This window comes from Cryptosporidium bovis, assembly GCF_009768925.1.
Source record: "Cryptosporidium bovis isolate 45015 chromosome Unknown contig_4, whole genome shotgun sequence".
Lineage (NCBI taxonomy): Eukaryota > Apicomplexa > Conoidasida > Eucoccidiorida > Cryptosporidiidae > Cryptosporidium > Cryptosporidium bovis.
In genome coordinates this window covers 188612-215144 of record NW_027125050.1, presented here as the reverse complement: position 1 = coordinate 215144, position 26533 = coordinate 188612, and the positions used below count along the sequence as shown (strand labels likewise).

The 26533-nt window shown below is 30.4% G+C and overlaps 10 protein-coding genes across 10 annotated transcripts; 5 read left to right on the top strand and 5 right to left on the bottom strand.

Annotated features, from left to right (window-relative positions):
• Nucleotides 1-2: 2 nt before the first annotated feature.
• FG379_002889 (extracellular membrane associated with a signal peptide) lies at nt 3-8567 on the bottom strand (the record flags this gene model as incomplete). The annotated part of the gene is made up of 1 exon (XM_067328579.1): nt 3-8567. The coding sequence occupies one exon, from the start codon at nt 8565-8567 to the stop codon at nt 3-5; it is 8565 nt and encodes a 2854-aa protein (XP_067182077.1).
• A 586-nt stretch (nt 8568-9153) lies between these two features.
• Nucleotides 9154-9987, top strand: FG379_002887 (uncharacterized protein; the record flags this gene model as incomplete). The annotated part of the gene is made up of 1 exon (XM_067328577.1): nt 9154-9987. The coding sequence occupies one exon, from the start codon at nt 9154-9156 to the stop codon at nt 9985-9987; it is 834 nt and encodes a 277-aa protein (XP_067182075.1).
• Nucleotides 9988-10021: 34 nt separating this feature from the next.
• Nucleotides 10022-10750, bottom strand: FG379_002886 (uncharacterized protein; the record flags this gene model as incomplete). The annotated part of the gene is made up of 1 exon (XM_067328576.1): nt 10022-10750. The coding sequence occupies one exon, from the start codon at nt 10748-10750 to the stop codon at nt 10022-10024; it is 729 nt and encodes a 242-aa protein (XP_067182074.1).
• Nucleotides 10751-11211: 461 nt separating this feature from the next.
• On the top strand, nt 11212-12930 carry FG379_002885 (NEK2; the record flags this gene model as incomplete). Its single annotated transcript, XM_067328575.1, has 1 exon — nt 11212-12930. One exon carries the CDS (start codon nt 11212-11214, stop codon nt 12928-12930), a length of 1719 nt encoding a protein of 572 aa, XP_067182073.1.
• A 506-nt stretch (nt 12931-13436) lies between these two features.
• FG379_002884 (membrane associated) lies at nt 13437-14180 on the top strand (the record flags this gene model as incomplete). The annotated part of the gene is made up of 1 exon (XM_067328574.1): nt 13437-14180. The coding sequence occupies one exon, from the start codon at nt 13437-13439 to the stop codon at nt 14178-14180; it is 744 nt and encodes a 247-aa protein (XP_067182072.1).
• A 111-nt stretch (nt 14181-14291) lies between these two features.
• Nucleotides 14292-16484, bottom strand: FG379_002883 (uncharacterized protein; the record flags this gene model as incomplete). Its single annotated transcript, XM_067328573.1, has 1 exon — nt 14292-16484. One exon carries the CDS (start codon nt 16482-16484, stop codon nt 14292-14294), a length of 2193 nt encoding a protein of 730 aa, XP_067182071.1.
• A 142-nt stretch (nt 16485-16626) lies between these two features.
• FG379_002882 (uncharacterized protein) lies at nt 16627-19818 on the bottom strand (the record flags this gene model as incomplete). The annotated part of the gene is made up of 1 exon (XM_067328572.1): nt 16627-19818. The coding sequence occupies one exon, from the start codon at nt 19816-19818 to the stop codon at nt 16627-16629; it is 3192 nt and encodes a 1063-aa protein (XP_067182070.1).
• A 560-nt stretch (nt 19819-20378) lies between these two features.
• Nucleotides 20379-22748, top strand: FG379_002881 (uncharacterized protein; the record flags this gene model as incomplete). The annotated part of the gene is made up of 1 exon (XM_067328571.1): nt 20379-22748. One exon carries the CDS (start codon nt 20379-20381, stop codon nt 22746-22748), a length of 2370 nt encoding a protein of 789 aa, XP_067182069.1.
• Nucleotides 22749-22913: 165 nt separating this feature from the next.
• On the bottom strand, nt 22914-24215 carry FG379_002880 (uncharacterized protein; the record flags this gene model as incomplete). The annotated part of the gene is made up of 2 exons (XM_067328570.1): nt 22914-23807; nt 23886-24215. The coding sequence occupies 2 exons, from the start codon at nt 24213-24215 to the stop codon at nt 22914-22916; spliced, it is 1224 nt and encodes a 407-aa protein (XP_067182068.1).
• A 381-nt stretch (nt 24216-24596) lies between these two features.
• On the top strand, nt 24597-26381 carry FG379_002879 (uncharacterized protein; the record flags this gene model as incomplete). The annotated part of the gene is made up of 2 exons (XM_067328569.1): nt 24597-24679; nt 24758-26381. The coding sequence occupies 2 exons, from the start codon at nt 24597-24599 to the stop codon at nt 26379-26381; spliced, it is 1707 nt and encodes a 568-aa protein (XP_067182067.1).
• Nucleotides 26382-26533: the final 152 nt, after the last annotated feature.

Here is a 26533-nt window from a genome sequence, read left to right as displayed (position 1 = left end):
ATTTATTCTGATTCAGAATAATCCTCTATATCATCTTCTTTAATATCATTAATGTTATTGTAATTTTCAAATTCATCATGATAATGTCCATTGTTAATACTATTGTCTGATAATGTATATTTTTTTGTTTTTGATGACTTCTCTTGTTTAATATGATGATTTAATATTTCTGTTTTTAAATTTTTATGGCTTAGCCAATTTTTATATAGTAATCCGACTTCTATATTAGATAGTGCGAAATCGTATATTTTTAAATGCCCGAATAAACCAAAAGGTGCAATGTAGTTACCTTTATTTGATTTTAAATTTCCTATACAATCTATCCATGGACTTTGATGATGTGGCAATTCTAATAAATTCTCTTTTTTCCCTATACATTGTGAATTAACATATGTTGTTATTGTATTACTTTGTGTTGAATTAAATACTATAACAACATGATACCATCCCATGGTAGTAAAATCTCTTATATTTATATTCCATGACATAAAGTGTTTATTATTTGTTTTTTTCTTAAATTTATTCTCTTTTATTTTTCTTTCATTAGTATTATTTATTTCATCTTCATCATCATTATCACCAATACCAGTATTATTAATAGGAATATCAACTCTTTTTTGTATTGAACCTAATTCACCATTTAAACCTATAACAATAAAACCTATCCCTTCATTATTTGATAACAAACAATATGGATGATATGTTATTTCAAATGGTAAGTAAACCCATACCTCACATGTCCAATTTTTACTTAGTCTTATTGATTTATCTAATTTAATGCTACCACCCTCACTTGAATATCCTGTTTTCTTTTCCAACATAAATATTTGTGTTGGATTTACACAAACATTTTCATTTGTAGGACCTCTATGTAATGTTATTAAACCATTATTTTTAATATTTACTATATTGTCATCATCATTATTTTTTATTGGTATTATTTTCGTATTTGTATTTTTTACATACTCATCTACATTATCATTAGTTGTTATAAATGTTTCAACATAATTATATAATGGCGATTGATATTCCATTTCATCTAACCAATATGACCTTTCATTAATTTCACTTCTTTCATTTTTATATAATATTCTCCTTTTGTTTTTTTTCTCTTTCGAAAATAATCTATTATTATAATTTGAATTTAATTCATTATTATCTGCATATAAATACCTAATTTTTTTACTTGGATTTTCTAACACTTGAAACTCACTTACTATTTGGTTAAAACTCAAATCCATTAATATATCATCTCTTGAATTCCAACTACTTGCTTTTATTAAATAATTATATGATAAAAAATCAGTATGTATTTCTAATGGCGAAAATGAACGATTATATATTCTCGGGCACGTAAATATTCCAAATGAATTTTCTAAAAATAAACTATTTCCTATCATTAATACATCTTCATGTGTACAATATGAGCTAATTCCCATTATTTGTCCATCAACATAAAATTCTTGACACCATTTATACTTGGTTATTATATTCGAATTCTTTTGCATTGGTAAAGATATTTCTGTATAACCGATACCACCACCACCTATCATATTTCTGTTATTATTATCACTTCTTGAATATGTTATTCTTGGTCTTCCTACTACTGACATCATATGCCATCCTATTGGTAAATTTGCTTTATTTAAATTTAACCCTGACGGGTAAAATCCCTTATCTGCATTACTATTAATACTACTTTCAATATTATTACTACTAGTTATGTTAGTACTTTCACTTATATTTTCACTTTTATTTATTTTCGAAAAGTTTTTATATACTCCAACATCCATATTATCATTTATTATTATATGTGAATCGCTTTTTCCTGTGACTAAAACAATATATTGATCTATATCTGAATTAGATTTTCTTTTTGAATTATTAATATTATCTTCTCGTGTTAAATTGTTTTCTATATTATTTTTTATTACATATGACGAATTTGATAATAACGGATAATGAAACCATATTGTTATTGCCCAACCACTATATAATTCTGATACATTTACACTATTTTCACCTAAATTACCGGTACTTTTATTTATTTTTTTTTGTATTTCTATTGGTGGTGTTATTAATAATCCTGAATTATTACTTTTTGTATTAAATGCTAATAATAAGCAATCAGACATTCCTGGTCCAGGTACAATGTTTGGTTGATATACTAATGGATTCATTCTATATGCATCTCTATCATCTAATCTTATATTCTTGTAGTCTTCTGTAATAGTATACCCTAATTGTGATGTTATTGATGTCATTTTATATTTAACTTTTGTGTAATAATTATTTGTATCAATTATTTGGTCTTCACTTTTTTTTACTATATCTTCTATATATGGCAATGGTTCATATACATAATAATATGGAAATGATCTTTCACCCTTTAATATTCTTATTATTATACCAAATAATAATATTCCATTTTTTAATCTTTCAGTATTTTTACCTTTTATTTCTTCATATTCATCAATTTCATGATTATCCTCCTCACTGACTATCTCACCATTATACAGCACATTACCTTTTCTATTTATTAAATCTATTAAATATGTGACATCGTCTGATTTTAAATTTATATTACTATATTTCCACAAAAAAAATCCTACTGCACCACTTCTCCATAGTGTTAATGCCCAATTGATTGTTGAATTTGTTAATTTATTTATTCTAGTTACAAATGAACTATCTATATTCAATGAAACATATGATTCATATCTTTTTTTAATTTGTTCATTACTTGTATGTGCTCCATATAGTCTAAATTGACTGAAATAACCCCAATTTGATCCACTTTCTAGTCCACCACCAATTACTGCTATATCACCTCTTAAACCATTTGTTTTTCTTATTGAACCGATATATTTCCCATTCACATAATACTTTATTGAACCTAAATTATATACTATGTGTATCAATACCCATGGATCTAATATATTTGGATCTTCATCAAAATTTATAAATTTTTCAATATTTCGATTAATTTCACGACAATATGTACTTTTTTTCTTCAATCCTAATTCATCATATATACCTTGTAATGTTGCTATATTTTTTAAACCTAACATATCATTTCTATTTTGGGATAAACTTTTTTTATCTTTTTTATCATGTTTGATTGTACACTTTAAAAATCTTCCATTACTATCCCAAAATCCTATTGTACCAGTTTCTCTATGTACAGTAAATAATCCTTCCATGGAATCTGTTCCACACAATACATGTAGAGTTGGTAATTCTTGTTTTTTTTCGACATTACTAGTTTTATCATTATTGTTAGCGCTATTCTCAACATTATTCTCATCTAACTCTGATTTATTCGCAATTTCATCCTCTTCATTGTCTTTGAAAAATTTTAAACCAAGATTTTTTTGCAATTTATTTAAACTATGATTTATCGAACTTCTTTTTTCGGATGCTATTGATTTACCAACCTTTTTTTTCCTACTTTTTGATCTATGACTTGAATTTTCTTGTATTTTTTCTTTATTGTTCGTTTCGTTATTATCATCTAATAGATGTAATGGTAATTGTGGTAGCTTTACCCAAACCTCTATTGTAAATGGTGTTCCTTTAACCTCAATTCCTGGTGCTATTATTATTGCACTATCACCATTATTGTGCTCATAACTATTATTAATTGTTGATACCCCATTCATATAATTGATTCTCTCTGATTTATGGCTTATAAATGCCCATTGTGGTGATTGTGGCCCTAAAACTGATAATGGGTTTCCAGACAAAAATATACTTTTTGGATAATTTGAAGAACAATACAGTTTTTTAATTGACAAACCATTTAAATCTATTGCAAATCTTAGTGGTAATTCACTCCATAACCACTTTCCACTTTCTATCTCACCATTACTTGATATTTGTGGTAATAATGTATTTATTGTTTGCCTTACTAAGCTTTTTTCACTCGAGTCAAACTCAACATTTTCTATTTTTTCTTCAATTAATTCCTCTTCAACATATGGTAATTCAACTAGTTGTGGATGATCCTTTGATATTAATTCAAGCAATTGAATCATATTTTGTCTATCACTTGCCTCCAAAATCCATAAATTATCATCATCATATATGTCAAATGGTACCCAAAATATTGAATGTATGCATGGAACTGCGGAAGGAAAAATCATATTAAATTCTCTTTGTAATTCTATTGTCAACTCTAGTTCTCTTTTCAAGTTTATATTTGGTGTATTTAATGCGGAAAATTCGTGTAATGTTGCTATATCAAATCCATTTGGATTTTCATGAAGATTTAAACTTGGACTTATTTCACGATATAATCTTATTGCATCGTCGTTGTCAGCCACTCCTTTATCAAGCAAATTATCTGGTATTAATGATGTTATTGAAATATCTGCACCAATTTTTAATCTTTTACACAATTGTAAGTAGTAAAATAACATGCTTGGACTTGCATATCTATTCAAATTGGATGTTATTACTGACATCATTTTTAAATTTTCTTTTATTTCTGGTTCATTTATTAAATAATTATCATTTACTTGGTTTTTTACTAATGATTTATCTTCATGTTTCTTTTCATCCTGATTTAATCCTTGATTATTTTGGTAACTACTACTACTGACAGAACTTTTATTTTTTGTTCTACCTGAATGATCATATAGCATATTTGAATTAAAATCTAAATAATTATTCATTTTAATATTCTCCATTTGCCTATTAGCTTCTTCTAAATACTGTTTTCTATATTGGCCCAACCATACCTTCAAATCTAGCACTCTTAACAAATACAAATTATAAATAGAATTCTTTAAATACGGTGACATTTTATTTCTAGTTTCTATTTGTCTTAGATCTTTATTTTTTTTATTAAAATTATCAACTATATCACTCTTATTGTTATTGGTACTCTCAATGGATTCGCTACTATTTTCAACACATAAATTATTTGAATTTGTTTTAAAAAGAGGTAATTCTGAAGAATTTAACGTAGATAGATATATATCTGGATCAGTTGTATTATTTATTACTGTTTCATAATCCTTTAGTAATGTAATTATTGCATCTGTCCCAATATTTTCATCTGGATTCAAGCCTAATAGTAAATGAATCAATTCCTCATCTTGGTTAATATTTACCTTATCATTATTATCAGATAATTCATTGATATCTAAATTATCTCTATTATTTTTCATATTTGAACTCATTTCAGGGCCAATTAGGGCGAATAATTTCTCCAAGGCTTTATTTGTTGAAATCTCTGTGTATTTTGTCGCTTTTTCAAAAGCAAATGGATAATTTGTTTCTTCCAATACAACTCTTGGATCGCCTTCAGTTAACTTTTTTATTGAAAGCATCAAATCTACGTCCAATGATCTCGGTTCATTATATTCTTCATCAACGTAACATGGAATGGGAACTTTATAACCAAACTCTGTATTTTCATCACTTCTCTTATTACTTGGGAATTCCATTCTCTCTTTTTCACTTGTTTCGGTTTGTGTTTCAGAAAAAAGTAGTCCTGTTCCTTTACTTACTTTCAATTTAGCTTTTAACGGAATAGAACGTTGTATTCTAAAGTAAACATCACTAATATCCAGTATTAATCCATTCATACTTAATCTTGCAACTAACTTTTTAATTTCAAATAAATACGGCGATTCTTGACTATAAACTGAATAATTATTGTCTCCTATTAGATTTAAGTTTAATTCTGGTGGTACTATTTGCTGTAAACCGACTTTTTGGGAAACTTCAGGATAGTTTACCACTGATAAATCAAGTGTCATTCTAACAATATTCTTTGTTACTACTTTGATACGATTTGCAATTACCAATTGCGTCTCAGCTAAATCTTCAATTAAATTCTCTAGTTCAGGATCTGAAAATCCATAAGATCTTAGAGATCCACAAACAAAAGCAATGTTCTCTAGATGAGTATATTTATTACAAAGACCAAATCTGGAATCCAATGTTGCTCTTAATGCAATAGCCACACCTTCTTGACGGTTTACGCATCTTTTTATCGCAACTACTATAGAAACTCTGTCTTCATGAGTCAAAAAACCAAGACAATCGGTTCTTAAGTGCATCCTCAACAGTTGCTCGATAGATATTTCATCATCTATTTTTTCACCTTCCTTATCTCCTATTTGCTTACTTTTGTTCATATCATGGTAATATTGAGGGTTGTTAACATTTGATTTCGCATTATCGTTATTTACAACTACTTTATTTCCAGTAATGGATTCAAAGTTATCAGAAAAATCGCTTAATGAGGTTATTTTAAGATAGTCCTTTGTTTTTATAAACAAACCAACCGTTATTTTCCTGTAAATTTTTATCCCAAGTACAGAAAAAATTGTAATAAATACAAATATGTAGTTTATTGTCAGTGCAAATATCGAAAAAATTCTAACTGAGAATTCATTATAACCAATAGGATCAGAATCAATCTCAGTAGAAACAAGCCATATTAATCTCTTTTCAGAGATTATTTTCCCAATACCAACATTCAATCTAGGAAAAATTGATGCAAAAATTGCAGCAAGTATTGAAAAATTAGATATTCTCTTTACGAAATAATAGTATGTGTTCCAATTATTTTTACTCAATTTAGCTTTGAAAAATCCTCCAAACGCCATTCTTTGTTTTTGTCTTTGTTCTTCTGTAAATAACTCATCTTCAGGAACGTTTGCATCATTCCCTATTTTATTTAAGTTTACATTCTCAACTTCTTTATTGTGTGGTTTTGTAACTGAATATACACAGTCAAATATAAGTGTCATTACCATACACGAAATTATTGATATTAATGTCACATATAAAGGCACATAGGATTCATAGATAGAACCACCTGGAACGGCAAAGTATGCTCTTGTATAATTAAATTTAACAAATGAGTTAGTAACCACAATTACTATTAGGTAAACAAATTGTTTCCAAGTTGTAAATAAATCCCATAAGTAATTTCCACTAGTCTCATATCCGCATACCCACCAACCATAAACTAGTCTTCTTCTCTTAATATTTTCTTTATTTTTATCAACTGAAATACAAATACTATAAATTGCTGGTACCAATATTATCCATACTAAAATACCAACAGCTGCAATCAATATGGATAATTTGTGATCCGAACTCCAGCAAATATTTTCTTTCGCAATGTTAACAAGCAACAACTTGCCAGGAATCTGGGGATCCGAGTTTGAGGTCGTAGTTCCATGAGTAGGGTTATTTATATCTACGCTATATGAAACGCAAAATAATATGGACATTAAGTTTTGTAATATACTTGAGAAGTAAAAGAAATATGTAACTATGAAAAAACTGAAAAACCAACTAAAATAGGATTTCTGAAAATAGATGCATTCACCTTCCATTTCCTGTCTTCCAAGTAAGAACCCACTTAATTCTCTTTCTCTGAAGTATCTTAAAATAGGTGCAACTATCAATGATATGACTGCAAATAATATCGGCTTAAATACTGTTATTATAGAAAATAAATTTAAAAATTTACTGCTATTCGAGTCAATATTTAAAGCTGATGCCAAACACTGAATCATTGGAAATGTCGTAAAATGAGAAGCTATTGCTGAAAATGCAACTGAGAGTTTTGGTTCGTACTCAAACTGAACGATTTTGAAATTCAACAATAGACTCAATAACTGTACATGTTGTATTGCTATTCTAATTAGGGTTACTTGTACAATTGGCATCTCCTCTTCATTTGCAGTTGGCTCCAAACGTAATAGCCAAACAGTGTACATTATTAAACAAAAAATAAATAAATGCACGCATAAAGTTGGAATGTAATTCAACATTTTACACTTTTGACAGGAAAACATATCAGTTGATAACCCATCAAATTTTGCATAACCTTTAGAACAACTATCACAAAGTATTCCTGTGTTACCTTCAGTACATCTTGAAATTAACATTGGATCTACATTGTTATCATTTATTAGATCATCATTCCTCAGCAAGCTCTCACACTGAGACTCCTTTCCATAACAAGATAGTAGAAAATTTGCTGGTTTTGAACTTAAAATTGATTTGTCACTACATAAATAATTTGTCAAAGAGTTGCTGTCAAATTCATTTAAGTCAATAGACAAACAGTAAGATGCAACATTCCAAAATCCACCACTTTTTGCATGGGATTGATAACACCATTCGTTTTTATTACATTGAATACACGCCCCATCTCTCAAATTTTTTTCTTTATACCCTGGAAAACAATAACAATCATTTAGTGAAGTGGCACCAATTCCATCGGTTATCTGTAGATCAGGGCAGTTTTTACAAAATGATACCTTTTCTTCTCCAGAATAAAATCCAATGGGGCAGTCAAAACATAAAGACCGAGAATAACTTCCGGGGAATGAATACTTCCCAACCCCACAAGGATCACATTCACCCGTTTCACTATTAGAATATGTTCCCTCAGGACATAATATACAAGAATCTTCTTTTTTAATGTAACCAATTGGACAATTATTTTCAGTTGTACCTTCAATACCTACTATATTCCATAATATTGCTAATAATATCAACGAGTATTGCAAAAATCTTTCACACAACAGCATCTTGCACAATATTTACATTTCTTACAAACTAAGGCCCTCGATATTACATATATACAAAATATTTTATTCTTTTAACCCAACTTAATTTATAATCTAAGAATTAAAAAAAATTGTATACCGTTGACCTTAACATTGCATGCGTAATTATGACCACATGAAGGCGCCATTCCGGATATTGTGGTCTTAAGATATTTATAAGAGAAAATGAAATAGACGAGTAGCATATTAAGGCTTATGTATAGCAATCGGTGTTTTTGCTTTTCTGACTTAATTCAGAGTCACCTCTATTCATTCTCAAGTGATTACATGCTTCTGCATATTCATATTCGTTAATTTTATAATATCATACTGAATTTATTAAAGTAATAAATTAAGTAACATAAAACACGAAATTATGGTTATTCAATATTTTAAAGTATATTTTTATCTGTTGCTATTGTCATTTTTCTAATTTTTCTGTAATTCAAAAAATTACGTGGCGGTAGTAAAAACACATGCATGCAATTGTTGCATGCTATTAAAAAAAACTTGCTTGAAAGTCAGCTGTTGTTATCATTCGGATTAATCAGTAGGAATAAACTTAAAAATGAAAATCCCTTTATCAGTAGTTTTTTATTTATTTTTTCACGTTTTAACAAAGCCTAATTGTTGTGAGGCAGGACTGCTAAACACAATAGCCAAGGCCGTAGGTACTTATTTCAAAGTTTTCTACCCAGAAGTGACTACCCCAAGAAAAGACTACAGTCCAGATTTCGAGCTACAAGACCAACTAGTTTCACAATCAAAGGATCTGATGAAAACTTTAGTAAATGTAAAAAATAATATTACTGATATTGAAGATAGTTGGGCAGAAATCGAGGAGTTTTCTGAGTTAAAGAAAAACCCAAAGAATATATTTGCAGAAAACACATTGGGAATAGTAGACAACTTATCAGATGTCATTTCCAAGATGTCATTATCATCCGCATTCAAAAATATGGAAGCACCAATAGTATTTCTGGAACCACCTTCAGTTGCAATTAAGCAAGAGGAAAAATCTGCAACCCCATGCATGAATTGTGTTGGGAGAATGAGTTTAACCAGTGCAGAGTTGAGAGTATTCAACTCAGAGCTAAGACGTTTAAGAAGAGTTCAATCAAGGAAGCTTGATGAGGCGAATGAGGAACTAGTGGAGACGGAGTCAATGATGAAGGAAATTGAAAAACAAAGATCGAAGATTATAGAAGAAATCAAGAAATTGTCACAGGAAATTTCAAGTAAAGAAGATGGATACAATGCCGATAATGTTGAGCTTAGATTCTTACAGTCAGACTTGGCAATGGCGGAACAAAGGTATGTGGCACTTAAAGTAAAACAAAAAAAATTAACCAAAAAGATAAAAAAGTGGACAAAAAGAAAGAGTTTCTGGAAAAGAGATTAGCTCGAATAGTAATAACATATTACAAAAATATAATTCAAACAGTAAGCTGTCTTATATGTTGTTCAAGAATTGAAAAACGTGCATTTCTGGCAGTATCCCTAGATCCGGATCCACGAACTATCATCCCATCTTTAAAACTTTCCATATAGCAACTTCCATCGGTTATCAACCAGTTCGTATATTCAACGTTATTTGAAGAGTCCACGAGAGATAGCCCCAAGGGCTTTAGGAGTAAATTCCATATTTCAAGCATAATGTGAGAGCGGCAGCTAAATGAATTAAGTTGGATTACTCCAGTAATCTTATTTACAATAATTATTGGGCTAGAGTTCAACAATATTTGCATAGTAAAATCTTTATCATTATGGATGATACTAATCATTTTTATCATCTTTTCACGTTCATTCATATTTGATAATTCAGGATCTCCATCAGGAACACTGTTATCCATATTTAATTCAATTCTCATTTTAGAGTCTTTGTTTCTCCTTTCATTCGGAAGTCTCTTTGGTCCCTCTCTGCCATTCCTGCCATTTTGGAACGAATTATAACGTTTAGTACCATGATTAGATTGGAATCTGCCAATGTTCCGTCTATGGTTTTTATTATGACCTATTTGATTTTTTTTCGGAGAGCTATTGCTTTGAGAATTGCTCTTTTTGAAAACTCTCTTAGATCCAGGTTTTCTTGGGACCTCTTTTCTAATTAAATCATCTAAAGAACAATTCAGACCAACATGATTCCTACTTTCATCACTTTCCATGTTAGTTCCTGCTAAAATTAAGTAATATTTTGACTAATTAATTACAAAATAAAATTTGTTGCCACTTTGTTTCCAGTCTGTGGCGCCTCTGCAACGATACTTTGCGTTGTGTTCTTTCAATTGAAATTTTTTTTGTTTTTGTAGGATATTTAAACAACAATAACATAGTAAAAGAACTAAGTCTGTATATTACTAGAAGAATCACTTCTTCCGGTTTTGATCTCTTTCTCGGGAGTTCGTTAACCATTACTCTTTTCGTACTTCCAAAACTTAAACAATTACATGCTTTGGCGCCACAAAGCATGAATTTTTTGTGGGGATGTATTTGCGCAAAAACACGTAACACAAGAAGAGCAGTGCTTAATGTTATTGGAATTGCTTCAATTACGTCAAATTACATAAGAGAAGAATATTATGCATTCTCACATATGTTTGTACTTTGAGAAAAGCTTAAATGTAAAATGCAGAAGAAATCAACTCATAATAGAGACATTTTTCAGAATGACTATGAAGAAATAGAAGAGATAGGAAGAGGATGTTTTGGAACAGTTCACAGAATACGTAGGAAATCAGATGGGAGATGTTTTGTTTGGAAAAAAATTTGCTATGAGAATATGACTCAGCAAGAGAAAATACAAATAGTGAATGAAGTAAATGTTTTAAGAAAGCTCAATCACAGAAACATAATAAAGTATATAGATAGAATAATAGATAAACAAAATCAGCAAATTTACATAATTATGGAACATTGTGATGAAGGAGATCTTGGAAATTACTTAAAAAAAAAAAGAAAAATCGGTGAGATGATTGATGAAGATATTGCCGTTTCTATTTTCATTCAATTATTGGATGCATTGCATTATTGCCACACCAGAAGTAACAAAGTGTTACATCGTGACATAAAACCACAAAATATTTTTTTAACTACTTTAAAAAATAAGGACTTGTTAAGTATTATAATTGAAGGCTCGTGTCTAAACGAATTTACCGATAGAAACAAAAATTTGGAAGCCAGCGAAATAATAGTCAAGTTAGGAGATTTTGGTTTAGCCAGATACTTATCCGGAAGTAATCAACTTGCAACTACTCATGTCGGGACTCCATACTATATGTCTCCAGAGGTATTGGGAAAGGGACAATATAATGAGAAAAGTGATATTTGGTCACTGGGTTGTTGTGTATATGAATTATTAGTTGGAAAACCACCATTTTATGCAAGAAGTTATGATGAGTTAAGAAAACATGTTAATGAGGGTGTAGTTAAAAGTTTACCAGAAAGGTATTCTAGAGAGTTTAATGATGTTTTAAAGTTAATGTTTGAAAGAGATCCTGTGAAAAGACCATCTGTAGAGGAGATATTTAAATTTGACTTTGTGAGAAAAAAAACAAAATTACTTTCAAGTAAAATAGAATTATCTTTTATGGGGCATGAATATCAGAAACTTTTGAATTACAACCACTATTTAGAGTCAATATTGCTCAAGAGTGAATATTTTTCTACAAGAAAAATTGAGCACTCTGATGTTTCAACCTTGGATGCTTCAATTGACTCAAACACGAGTCTTAATTGTCAAAACAATGAGAATTTAAGTTGCTACTTGAATTCTGTTACTAGCAATGAACGCGGAATCGCTTTTAATAGAAATGACAAGAGTAATTTATTAAAAAAGGGAATAAACATTGGCTCAAATGCCAATATCGACAAAGAGAGACTTTCCTATTTTACTCCAAAAAGAAAAACAACTGATGTTAGGATTAAAGGTCAATGTCCTTCTATTTCGTCTGTTAACATCTACAATTGCAAGTCAAGCTACAAGACAAAAGAAAATTCACCAGTTACTGCCCCAACTAGACTTGTGGCCCAAAAAAGCAGAAGCTACTCAAATAATCAAAACTACTTTAAATGTAGGGATAATAAGAATGTATGGAGTAGACGGGAGATTACTTCCGTTTCTCCCACACCTCTTGAGACGGATTATCAAGGTCTTGGAGAAAAAGACAATGTTGCCCAATTTTCGGGAATTAGCAGGGAAAATATTCAGGAAAGAAGTAATGAATTAGTAAGTGTGGACAACAGCAACGATACCGTTAAAAAAGCTGGTAATTTTGTGTTCGAATCTGAGGAGAGACTCTCTCGCTGGATCCAAAAATTTCACTCAAGGAACAAGAGTCTGTTGTAACAGATGGAGACTTATTTCTACAGGTCCTTCATGCCTTCCTATTATTATTCAGGAAAATATACTGTTACACAAACATCTTGTTTAAACTAGAATTATTTTTTTTTAATTTCATAACCAATAAATCCCATGGAATACTCTTCCCTCCAAAGACATTTATTTGACAATACTACTGCACCCAGCTGAGATCTATTTAAGAGGCGGGAACATATTTTCTTTCAGTCCAAAAATGTGAATAACCAAAAAGTGGTAATATTTCGAATAGTTCTAAATTTATTTGTAAACACTCGATTAATTGGTTGGTAAAGTGGTAAAAAATAGACGAAATAGAATTCATTCAGTAATAAGCGGAACTGTAGTAGTAAAGGTCAGTAGTCTATATTAATATTTACTAGATATTTAAGAATAATTAACAGTGCAAACAAAATTGATGAAAGCCTTTAATTAATGTATGGATGAAGCTTTTCTTAATACGGGTAAATTCTTGGATATATTATTAGTTGAGGAAGATGATTTATTACCCCGTTTTGGGGTTTAATCTCCGAACGGAGGACACACCTTTTACGAAAAAACTTTCATATGTTTTGGCGACTATATTGGTGTTTCAATGTATAATAGAAGTACTAAGAGTAATAACATTAACAGATACCACCGCGGTTTTTATAGAAACATGGATTTTGTATTTGGGATACGTGGCTTATTTGCATAAGACTCCATGTACATTGTTTATCTTTGTGTCATTATCACTTGCAAGAGGTGTTGTTACGCTACTTACAACAATAGAATGGTTGAAGAGAAATTTAGGGGGCGTTGAAGAGACCGGAATAATGAAAATATTAACACTTATAGTTTATGTAATGACGCCAATATTATCATTTTTAGCTTCCTTTGTTAGTTACTATATTTTTAGAAACTTGCAGATAATTGAAGATGCAGATGATCAATTAAATTTGTTACTAGGCTCTTGGACAAATATTAACACAGGGGTTCCTATGGGAAATAACCAGGGTAACCTGGGGACCTCAGGAGTAGATGGGGAGGGTGTAGTGGGTGGGAATCAAAACATTATAAATATTGATTCAATGGGAGTTGGAGGTGTTGGCGGTGGTAGTGGGAATAGTAATTTATCAAATATTAATCAAGCTGCACGAGTCGTATATGCTCCGTTCACAGGGAGAGCTTACAGGATAAGTGATCTATCATCTAACTATGGAGACCAGAAAAGTAGTGATCCTGTATATAAAGGGACCTAAATAGGTTTATGAGTTTATGAATAAAAATAGTTATTATCCGTGTACTATTTTGTTGATATATTTATAACTTTTTAAATCTTATTAATTTAACTAAATAGGGTATTTGCTTATCTATTTTTTTTTTCCACCGAAGAGTCTGAGAAATTCAATCTCGACCTTGGTTTCTTCGTTATTTTTTTGTTTGTCTTGAGTTGTGTCTATCCCTATATCCTGAGTTAGATCGGATTTGTCTCTGCCATTTTCAGTTTCAACTCTTTTGTCTGTTTCGTTTGGTTCGCCATTCTGCAAATTACTACTTTGTCTACAAACACTATCCTCAAGATCGTTCTGTGAAAGTTTCAATAAATCCAGAGAATTTAGATCTTCAAGTTGGAATCTTTTAAAAAGACGGTCACATCTCCACTTGAATAGGGGGTTTCTAATACTTTTCTCAGACTCTTCAATTCCATTATCTGGGTTCAAATCAACTAACATTTTTTCCTTGTAATCATTAAATTTACATAAAATTTTCTTGTTCACGCTCTTGTTTATGTATTCGTCAGAATTAATTGATTCTAAAAACAAGCTCTCTCTTTCTCTGGAAAAATCTGGTTTTTTGACGTTTCTTATATAATACACGTCTTTCAATTGGGAGTCGTTATCTTCAGATGAATCATCCCCCAAGATATGGTTTCTCTCCACAAAATTGATGTATTTGTCAAATACATCTTGACTAATGTACTTTGTAGTTTTTGTATGTTCTTCTATTTTTCTCTTTTTCAGTTCATTATTAATTGTATCAAGAGTTTTATCATCAGAATCAACTGTGGGTTCAACCCTGCATGGATTAAATTCAACGTCAACGCAATTATTGCCTTTCCAAAGTAACCAAAAAAGCTCATATTTCAACATATTGTTAATAAAGTTAACAATAGAAAACTTATTCTCTGTGCTATGTTTTTCCAAACTAGCCAAACATCTTTTCAGTAAAGGGATCAATTTATCCAGAATATAATCATTTGTGCTCTTAAGATTATCATTTACTTGTGAGAAATAATTACAAACCAAAAATGATAAACGGTAGGCAAAGTTGTATCTGAAATATGAAAAATCAAAGGCAGAAGGTATACCCTCGAATTTTGATTCTAAAGATGTGAAATGGAAATCTTTGTTGTAATTTTGAGAAAAAATATACTGATAATTGCTTAAATATTCCTTTTTTATATTTGTTCGAATGTTAAAACAATCCATTGCTTTATATTCCTCGAAGTACAAAACTATTGCCTCTATATCTTTTGATATTCCATCTATCTTCTCCTTACTGTATGATAAGCCATCCCCCTCACCGGAAATCAAAAACTCGTAAGGAGCTTGAAAAAAGTGATCAACTTTAAGATATGAATCAAAAATACACTCAACTAATCTTGATGACTCAATAATACGTCTTAACTCTGTTTGTTTTTGATCAGCTTCCTCTTTTTCACAAATCATTTCTCCTTCCTCCTTTTCAGTATTTGTATCAGAGTTTGTCTCTTCCTTGGAAGAGTTAGTGTAAACTTCAAAAACTCTTTTAACACTTTCTTTAATGTTGTATCCTGTATATCCTCTAGTAGTAAAGGTTTTTCTACATATTCCAGCCTGATTACTCGGCAATATAGAATAAACAAAACTTCTCAATATGCCTGCCTCTTTGTAGTTTCCGTATCCCAACAATTTTCTGTTGATTGCCTTTAAAAGACCAACGAACTTTGCTTGAGCGAGTTGCCTTTGTACTGCTGTTGGAGGTGACTGACTTGAATCATCTCCCGTCTGACTATTTGAGGTTGAATTAACCTCCTGATGTATCTCATTTTTATTTATAAATGGAATGTTAGGATTTGTAATTGACCAATCAAAAACTTCAAAACAAGTGCAAATCCACTTTGATAGTGAAATTAAACCATTTTTCCTAAGTAATCCCAACATTTCAAAAACAACATCCAACCAAAAAACAATGTCATTTTGACCTGCTTTTACAAGCTCCAGATTTCCCACAAGAAAAATGAGGATTTTTTGGTCCTGAATAGACCACTCACTGTCTCCTTCATCTTTGTTGTTTGAACTTACAATTACTAGCAAGGCGGACTTAATTATATCTCCCTTTGGAAGTCCCAGTCTAATTAGTTCCTTCGAAAGTTTAGCGATGCCTGTTCTCTTTACTAAGTACTCCTTTGTTTCATCCTTCCAAACAATGCAATCTGGTAAACTTTCTACCAAAAGACCGTCCAACTTCTCAGAAAATGGTATAATCTCCTCAAGAAATTCATTAGAACAAAAATTTAACATTTGTTCTATCTTACCAATACAAATTTAAAAAGTACATATCGCAGTGAAATACTCGACTAAAATAAAAACAAGATAAAAATTATGCGAAGGTATGGCGCCAAATCGCGAATTAGTATGATTCATTCACTAAAAAGGAACCTAATTATTTGTTATCTAGTGAAGTATGATTTAGTGATTTCATAATAATAATAATGATTTCATTGATTAAGTCCTGTAAGACGTGTTCTATCGCATCATTAACTATTGGGAGATAGTACCTGTTGGTCTTCAACCACTTCGCACGATCCATGTTTATATAATCGGAAGTAATTAGATCCTCACATGTGTGATACTTAAAGAGATGTTCAATATTAAGTAGCTCTTTCTCAGATTCAAGAATATTTGGATAATTAGGAGCGTGAAATATTTTTTTAAGGACCCATTCGTCTGAATTAACTTCTGAAAGATAGGGCTCGTAAGACTTTTTCAATATTTCATCTACTTGTTTTATAATTGCTTCAATTGTTATTTGAGACCCAGAAATACCAAAATTATCATTTCTCCATTCAATTAATATTTCTCTCATTAAATCTATAATCAACAATATGTAGTTATCGTCAGGGGGGCTAAGCTCCTTCCTTAATGATGAATTAAATTCCAAGTACCTTGAATCTCTCATAATCACATTATGAATAAATGACAATAAAGTTTCTTCACCTATATTCTCCTTTAGAAGTATTGAAAGGTTGTCATCTATTCCTTCTATCATTTGTTCGCCTCGCCCACCATTAATTTCTAAGCTCGATAACTTCGAAAGATTCTCATATATAATTATACACATTTTGCGAATTGAAGTAGATGACATATCAATAATTCCATCATAACACTTTGGAATCAATTCTATGCCTTTATAGTAAAACTCGTCAATACTCAGACCATCCAAACTTAGGTTAATATAATTTTCACTTCCCATGTTTTCATACCAATAATTATACTCGTCTATTTTTTTCTTTAAATCGTGTTCATTTAAAGACGTAAAGTATTCAATGTTCAGCCTTTCAACTTCAAAAGTGCGATCATCTGATTTAATAGTCTTAGATTCCATATCCCTATTAAAAGCTTTTTCAATCTCAATTACTTCGTTTATTTTGCTTTCATTTTCATCAACTAACGAGATATTGTTTTCCTCCTCGACCTGAGTAGAAATAATTTCATTGGGACCATTATCTATGGAGTCATTACAAATACTTAGTTCTCCAGAACTTTCTTCCACATAATTGTATGTTACCTTCCCCTCTGAATTACTTAAATGTATCTCACCTTTCAGATGATCTTCATTTTCCATAGTTGTTTTCTTTGCTGGCCACTCTGTTGAATTTAATTCGCAATCTTTCAATAAAATGGGGTCACAACTTACTTGATTAACAATGGATTTTAAATTTTTAGAATCAAATTCAGTATTCACCTTTGTGTTCTGTTCTGTTTTCACCAGCAATCCATCTTTTAGATCGCTATCTTTGGATGTGTCCCTATTTTCGTACTCATATACATTAATTGTCTCTGTACCTTCATCTGGAATATATATATTAGAGGGCATGGTATTAAATAAAGGCTTTAAAATATGGGAACTGAAGTGAATATTTTCGGAGTCTAAATTTAATACTTCCAACTTTGAATTTTCATTTTTGTTTTCATAACCAAAATATGAATTTCCTTCACATACATTTTCGGGTTCACTTAAATTTACATCTGGATTTTTGTATTCATGATTAACATCAACACCAATCTGCTTTTCATTTTTTGATACCTTCGCTTTAGATGGTTCATATCTTTTCGGTGAAATACCTGTATTTATTGTGTCCAATGATAATAAACCCTTTTCATTTATTTCTGATTTACTCAAGTTGTATATTCTATCAAAATCTATCGTTCTGTGCGAAATAAATGGAGTGTCTAATTCCCAACGCCTATTTATTCTACTAGCTTTCGGACTTTGAACATCTGGACTCTTTCGAGGACTTATTGCTACTGTCTCACCTGAAATACTTAAAACGTTGTTTTCATCTTTAATACTAACATTTTCCTTGGATAAAGAAGCAACTTCCGGAGTAATATTTATTTTGGAATATAATAAATCTTTCACTGTTATTTCGTTAGTTTTTGGTGTTTTTTCTCTATTTTCTAAGTCTTGATAACTAAAACCCAACTTTGTTTCTTTAAGTTTACACAGCAATTTTTGAAGGTCAGCAATTCTTTGACTATTTGAATTTTTGTTCAGCTGAGAATAATTCAAAAAATTAGTAATAAACTCTGATTCAACTGAATTGTTAACATCTCTCTTCGAATGTTTGTTCTCCACGACTCTTAACTCAACTTCTGATTTTTCTTTCATATTTAATTTACTCCTACATTCCTTTAGCGATTCAAAAATACCCTTTATATTCGTGACTTTTTTTTCCTGTTTTAGTAATTTTGTTTCTTTCCTATAAATATTTAAATTACCACTACTATAGCTTCTATTACGACTGTCAGTCCTATTTTCTGTAGAGTTATTAACATTCTCCTTTAATTTCTGAAAGTAAATTTCCCTTATTTCACTTCTTTTATTATCGTTATTCCCGTCTATTATATTAAGCAATACTTTGCTTGAGATTGAATTTTTAATATTGCTATCTGCACTATTAAATTTCCTCCTTTCACTATTAGTATCGCTATTATTTGATAAAGGGATGTAACTAGTGCTTTTGACTCTTCTTTCTGAGGCGAAATCTAGCTGACTTTTCGTGTTATCCCTCAATAAACTGCTACTTCTTGTATTTTTTATTTTAAACATGTCACATACAATTGGATCACAGTAATTTTTATGCAAATCTCTTACTAAAGATAAGAAATTAACTAGGCGATCCATTCTTGTCATATTTACATTGCTTACTTTAGGATTGGCAAGTATATTCTTAAATGAGTTAATCATTACTTTCAGACAATGACCACCTACATTATATATGTCCAAAACCATGTTTTTATATTCACTCTTTCTCCTAAATATTTCACTATTGTACTTTCCACCAGTGTTTATATACAGCAATATTTGTTCAGGATCCAGTAGATCATCTTTACTTGTTTTTGAGTTTCGGCTTGAAGAACTGATTCTCTCATAATTTCTCAGGTCCATAGATAATTTTTGTATTCTTTCCCTTGTTTTGATATCATGCTCATCATAACTAGGCATAAATCTATCGTAAGAACTCGTTCCATTTGCCTTTCGCTGGTTTATTTTCAAAGTTGGGGCGCTTGGAAAGGTGTCAAAACTGGAACTCCTTCCACGTCCTGAATAACTTTCCACTCTCCTATTCATAGTTCATTGTATTCCATATCAATTAATACTTTTCTTGTTCTCATTATTGTTTCTAACCAACTATTATTTATCTATTTTCTCACAAATTATTTACACATGTAATGTGGGGATATGTATATTTACCGCCGAATGCATAACTAATTGAAGAATACCTATTCAAAATGAGAAAAAAAGTGGTACTGAAAGAAGCCGGTCCGAACCTTAAATTGAATATATTAATTTCTCATCTTTTAGGTTTAAAAATATGATAATTCGCTTTTTGCCATAGTTTCAAGTTCATTAGGGCTTTATGCTTGTTTTACCTAGAGAAATTTTAAATGGGTATCTATTTGCGCGCAATTTGCCGGGTGGTCTTATCCGAATTGGGTGAGAATATTTGGAGAAGAAAGACTATTTGATTATTCCGTTCTATTGTTATTAAGAATTAAATATTGACATAAGCAGGTACCTATGGATTTTAACAGAGCATCTCTTGTGACTTAGACGATCTTCGTTTTTTCCGTGCTTTAAATTCACTGCTTTTAGTGATATTTTTGTCTTTAAAGTGCAAGTGAAAAGAAATGACTACATTCACTGTGTACATTTTGAACATCACTATATTTATATGCCTATTTGTTAGTAACTTAAGTAATGTTTGTGCTAAGCCGAAGTTTTGGAGTAAATGGAAGAGTTCGGAGAATATAAACTATGATTACTTGATTAACTTTTTCAAAGACAAAGTAGTATTTATCCAACATGATGATTCATTAGCTTTGAGGAGTAAGATAAAGAATACCATTAATCTAAATGATGGAGTTTTTTCTGAAAAAGAGAATATTCAGTCGATTTGTGAAAACTCTTCCTTAAAATTATTTCAGGAGCATTTAATTGACTCAAATACATATAGTATGAAAATGTCAACATTAAGAGAATCGATTAGTGTTTGGGGGGAGAAGTTATCACAGATTAAAAACTCAGATGATATAAAGGTTTTAGAGAAATTTCTAACTGTTATTGATTATATTAAACCTAGAATATTTGAGATTGAATTCTGTATCAATTTACTAATGAATTTAAAGGATAACATTGATGAAAAGTTTAAAAGTGACTTAAGCATATATAGAAAAAGAGATACTTGTATTAAGTTGTATAATGAATTACATAACCAGCTTAATGGGAATCTCTCTGAGAACTTCGCTGGTGGATTAGAAAATAAAGATTATGAAATGAGTGAAATGTTTAAATTTGTAATAAATTCCATCAAAGAAGAGTTAAATGACTATATGACTAGGATCAATTCATATAGTCAGATATTTGGTCTTATTTTATTTCTTAACGAATACAAAGTAAAACTAAAAGGTTATGACGAACTCAAAGAAAACTTGGAGTTCGATGACTTAATTGGAAGAAAGCAAGTTGAGATTCTTGTTAACATAAATTTGAACGATAAATTTGTAGATCTCAGTCCATATCTACCTACAGATATTGTATTTGTAACTTCACCTCTTTCTAAACTGGTATTACAGGAACTTCTTCAGGCAAAGAGATTATTGGAGAGCATTAATCACTGTGAAAAATATGAAAGTATTTCAGTTCCACTTAGAAAGAAGTTAATTTTTATGATCAGGTCAGTTGGAAATGTTCTTATTTCCTACGAGAAAAACTACCAAAAACTACACTCGGTAATAGATACCGTTAACGAGGTGAGACTTATCTTTGATAAATGTATAATAAATTTATGCACTTACGATATTGAAAACAATACTGAATTAGTTTCAAGTAATGACATCGGAGTATTGATTAAATTTCCATATAAACAGAGTTTTAAGATTCTTTCTCCAAGAGAAAACAGAAGGATATTGGAAACGGGATTGTCTATTGGAAATAGAAACAACAGAGGCTTACCGTATTTTCCAGAAACGAAAAGAGATAAATATGCAAAAAATCCTGCAAAATTTTCGTTTGATGATATTAAGGATCTTTTAAATATAATCGACATATCGTTTAATGAAATTCAAAATACTAGGGAATACATTGAAAGCTCAACCAATGCAATCTTGACTTCCTTGGAAAAAATAAAATTTACAAATAGAGTTTACTCTGAAGTCATTGAGTCTTGTTTAAAAAGTGATTCAACTCCTGCTTCAGTTTATTCACATGCATATGTACTTTATTTGGAGATAGTAATGTATATCAAGAAAAGTCAGGCGGAGAAAATCAAATCTGAATACTGTAAAGCAGTTTCAGAGAATAAGTCTTTAAAGAAAACTAGTGCACAAATTTTGCGTGATTATATTGACCTTGATTTAAAGAATAAATTAATTGCAAAGTCTAATGAATTGTCATCCAAGGTTTCAGATGCTATATTTACTTTGAAGCAATCAATTTCTGATAAAAATAAAGGCCGTGGATTCGGTAAATTAAAGTCAAGACTTCCCTCTACTTCCAAAAAACTGCAGACACAAGTAATAACACCTTTGGAAAGCACTGAGAAATACATTTTAAACGTTAGAAGTTCCAGGGACGAAGTAATTAGTCAATTGAATACAATTGAAGAAAAAATCATAAAGGCCGCAAAAAATGTTGACATTCAAGAAAATAGTAGTTCAGATAGTAATACAAACCTAGATTTTGAGAAATATTTGAAACCACTCAACTTTATTATGAAATGTTACGTTGAAAAGGAATCATCCAAAAACTATGAAAGATGCAAAGATATACTTTCTCAAGCTCGAGAATTATTAAACTATATTAACCAACTATTACAGAATAACAAAAGGAATGTAGAAAAACAAACAAGTACCTCGGATAAATCAAAAGGACTGATCACAACCTTTGTTAGGGAATGGAGTAATAGTTTGTCGTTGCTGAAGAATATTATTGTAATATATAATGATCAAATTTCAACCATTAATGAATTGGACAGTTCTTTAAGAATTATATTAGGATAAAATTGGTCATAATATTTATTCAATGTCTTTGTGCTTTCCATTACTATTTATACCTATTATATTTTTATTTACTTTATAAATATTTTCTCTTAACCAGAGGTCATTTCTATTGTAATATATAATAATACCCTATTAAATAGTGATATTTTTTCGGTTTAAATATTTTTATTTAATTCGTTTTTTACCTACCTGAATAAATCTAATGCATGCAATTCTCTCAATTTTTTTTGAGACATTCCTTCTTCCCCGTTGAATGAGCCCTTTCTTGTAGTAATATCCACTATAAAGCTGTAGAACTACACTAAACATCTGTATACAGCTTCTAAATTTCATTCCGGCAGGAAGTAAATCAATTAATTGTTTATCTCTACATATAATTGTTAACTTTTTTTTTGTTTCATTTATATTATAAAGGTCACTCATCTCTTTTTGAATTGATTTTTCAAACAAATCAAAGACGTTCATTGCGGTCCTTTCTTGTTTTCCTATATAAATCTTCATTATACTGATTACTCCCGGATATTTGGAATATAATTTTTCATCCTTTCCCAACAGGCTTACCTGGGAAGAGATTTTGTGTTGGTTTATTTTAGATATAAGTTGTTGAGTGTTTGCTTCGAACATCTCAATTGCATCATACTTATCATCACTATAGTCGAGTTTAACGCTCTTTCTTATCCCCGATTTTATTCTATCTCCAAAGTTTTTAAAGGAATCAATAATCACGTTAAATATACCGTTCAATTTTGAACTAAACGTGGATTTACTCTTTATTTCTATGTCATCTAAAAACGGATACTTTAGTCCAACCAATACAGAGTGCTCTCTATTTTCCAGATTTTCATATGAGGAAATAAGCACAGATATAATTACGAGTCTGCATGCTGTTCTAATAACCACATTCTTATAATTTCTCCTTTCTCTTTCATATGCATTCTTATAGCTATTTAAGACTTTATCAGCGTCACTTTCGAAGTATGTATTTTGTACATATGGAGGAAGATTTTCAATCATATTGTTCACTATTCTTACTAATAGTTTTAGCAACTTTGGTGGAATCTAAACAATTTGATCGTAAATTAATGTTATTTGATTAGTTTAATTTATAAATCAAGATTGATATACATATTAACTTACCAAAGATGCAAAGATAAAATTATCATAGAGAGACAAATCATCATTTGATACATAAAAATGTTCGAGGACAATTTCTGCGTTCTTTATTGAGTCTTCCCATATGTGTAATATTCTATTGTTTACTTCTATTTCTATCCTTGATTTTCTTTTTAGATCTCTAAATTTGTGTGCTGGAAAGTTCACTGACAAGAGTTCATCAGCCAAAAACTCATACGCTCCACCAGAAATACCGTTTTTATTATAACTAGAATCTCGGTCTGCTTGCACGAAATGTTCGCTAAATATGTGGAACAAAAACAGTATTATTACATTGAATCTAATTATATTCATTATAAAAGAAGTTGAATATACTGGAATTAACGGGTTTATTTGAAATGAGATCGCATCTAAATAAATACATGTATTTCGTATTTTACAATCAATTTCAAATTTAGTTGTTCGTGGTTATTTTTTAAAATGTTATTTTTAGATTTTCAAGTTATTTATGTCATGCTTGTCTAGTAAAGATGGCGCCAGCAGATAAAGGGGGCTTTCTAAATCAGCCAAGAAAGAAAATGGTGAAATCCTTTTTGCTCCGTTTTAATGTTTGGGGCTGAAAAACTTACAGATAAATAGAGGATAAAGTTTTAGTAGGGAAGGTGGCGTGAAAGTTTTGAAAATAGTTCGAGAGCATAACATAAAGCACTCGCAAAGATTTGAGAGGTGGCAAAAATGGAGGTGGGAAAAGACGAGGGGAATACATTTAGAATATTAGTTTGCACTGACACACACGCAGGATACAAAGAAAGAGATAGGTATGTTCAACTCCAAACTTTTACTGGCAATATATTTTGTTTATTAACTTGAATATGTATATTTTCTTAAACTTATAGAATAAGAAGCAATGATTCTTTAATTGCTTTGGAGGAAATATTTATAATAGGAAAGAAACTAAGTGTCGATTTAGTTCTGCATGGAGGTGACCTGTTTGACATTGCAAAACCTTCAAAATATATAATGTATAATGTTATGAACATAATTAGAAAGTACTGTATGGGAAGTAAAAATATAAGTTTTAGAGTTTTAAGTGGTGATAATGATTCAAAAAATAGCAAATTAAATTGGGTCAATGGAGATGCTAATGTTTCGATCCCATTTTTTGGAATCCATGGGAATCATGATGATCCAGGAGAGGAAGGTCTTTTATCTCCTTTAGATATTTTAGAGTCTGCTAGATTTATTAACTATATAGGTAAGAATTCAAATGTAAATGATATAGAGGTTTCCCCTGTGCTTTTAGAGAAGGGAAACACAAGAATTGCAATTTATGGAATTGGAAACATAAGAGATGAGAGGTTGTATAGATCCTTTGAGAAAGGTAAAGTCCACTTTTTTGTTCCGGAGGATAGCGGTGAAGAGGACTCATGTTGGTTTTCAATATTTTTATTTCACCAAAACAGAAAAAAAGGGAATTTTGGTGGAAGCTTGTCAAAGGATTCTATTCCAGAATCGTTTTTACCTGACTTTCTTGATCTAGTAATTTGGGGTCATGAGCACGAGTGTGTATTAAATCCTGTAGAAATTTCAAATAAAGGGTTTTTTGTACTACAACAAGGTTCATCTATAGCTACATCTTTAATACAGTCAGAGAGTATAGATAAACACGTTACCTTGTTAGAAATTAAAGAGAAAACTTTCAAAACAACCCCAATACCTTTAATTTCTCCAAGAACGTTCATTTTTAAAACTCTAAAATTAAAAGGCGACAACAAAGAAAACATTGAATCGGAAATTTCAGAAGAAATAAATAGGCTTATTCTTGAAGCGAATGAAATAAGAAAAAAAAAGCATTGTATGAAAACCCCTCAATGCCCGGAAATACTTGAAATAATGAAAAATACATCATTAAATTTGCCCATCATTAGACTTAAAGTTGAATATGAGGATGATGATCTTATTATAAATTCAAAAAGGTTCGGCCATCAATTTATTGGTAAAGTAGCTAACCCACATGAGCTATTAATATTCCATAAATTATCTAAAAACAATCAAAAACAAACATTTGAGTACGAGGATCCGTTGGGATTAAATTCAAGACTTGGAACAATGCTATCAAACTCAAACGAGACTAATATAATTGAGGGTTTAGTTACTTATTATTCTCAGAAGCTGAATGGGTTAGAGTTACTTGATATCAAAGAGTTTAACAAAGCAATAAATTCATTTGTAAACAAACATGACAACCACTCCATAGAGGATATGCTTGTTAAAACCACATCAAGAGCAAAAGAGTTCTTTCAAAAGCACTATAAACTTCAAGTCCAGGAAATATTGCATCTTTTTTCTCAAAGTCAGAATAACGAATCAAGCTGTGACATTATTTCAGAAGATACAAAGGATGTTAATATCAACTCATTAATAACAGATTTTGAAACAGAAAATGATTCAAGTAATAGTAAAAGAGTATTGGGAACTGAGATTCCAGAAACTCGAAAAAAAATCTTAAGAACCAACTGATGGTTTTTCATGCATGCTACAACCCGCCTCTAGATTACCAGCTTTAAATAGAAATAGTCACTAGAGTAAAAAATAAGTTATAAAGGTTTGAGATAAATTACCTAACACCATTTTCGTTGATTTTCTAAATTGATGTGTCAATAGCTTATATT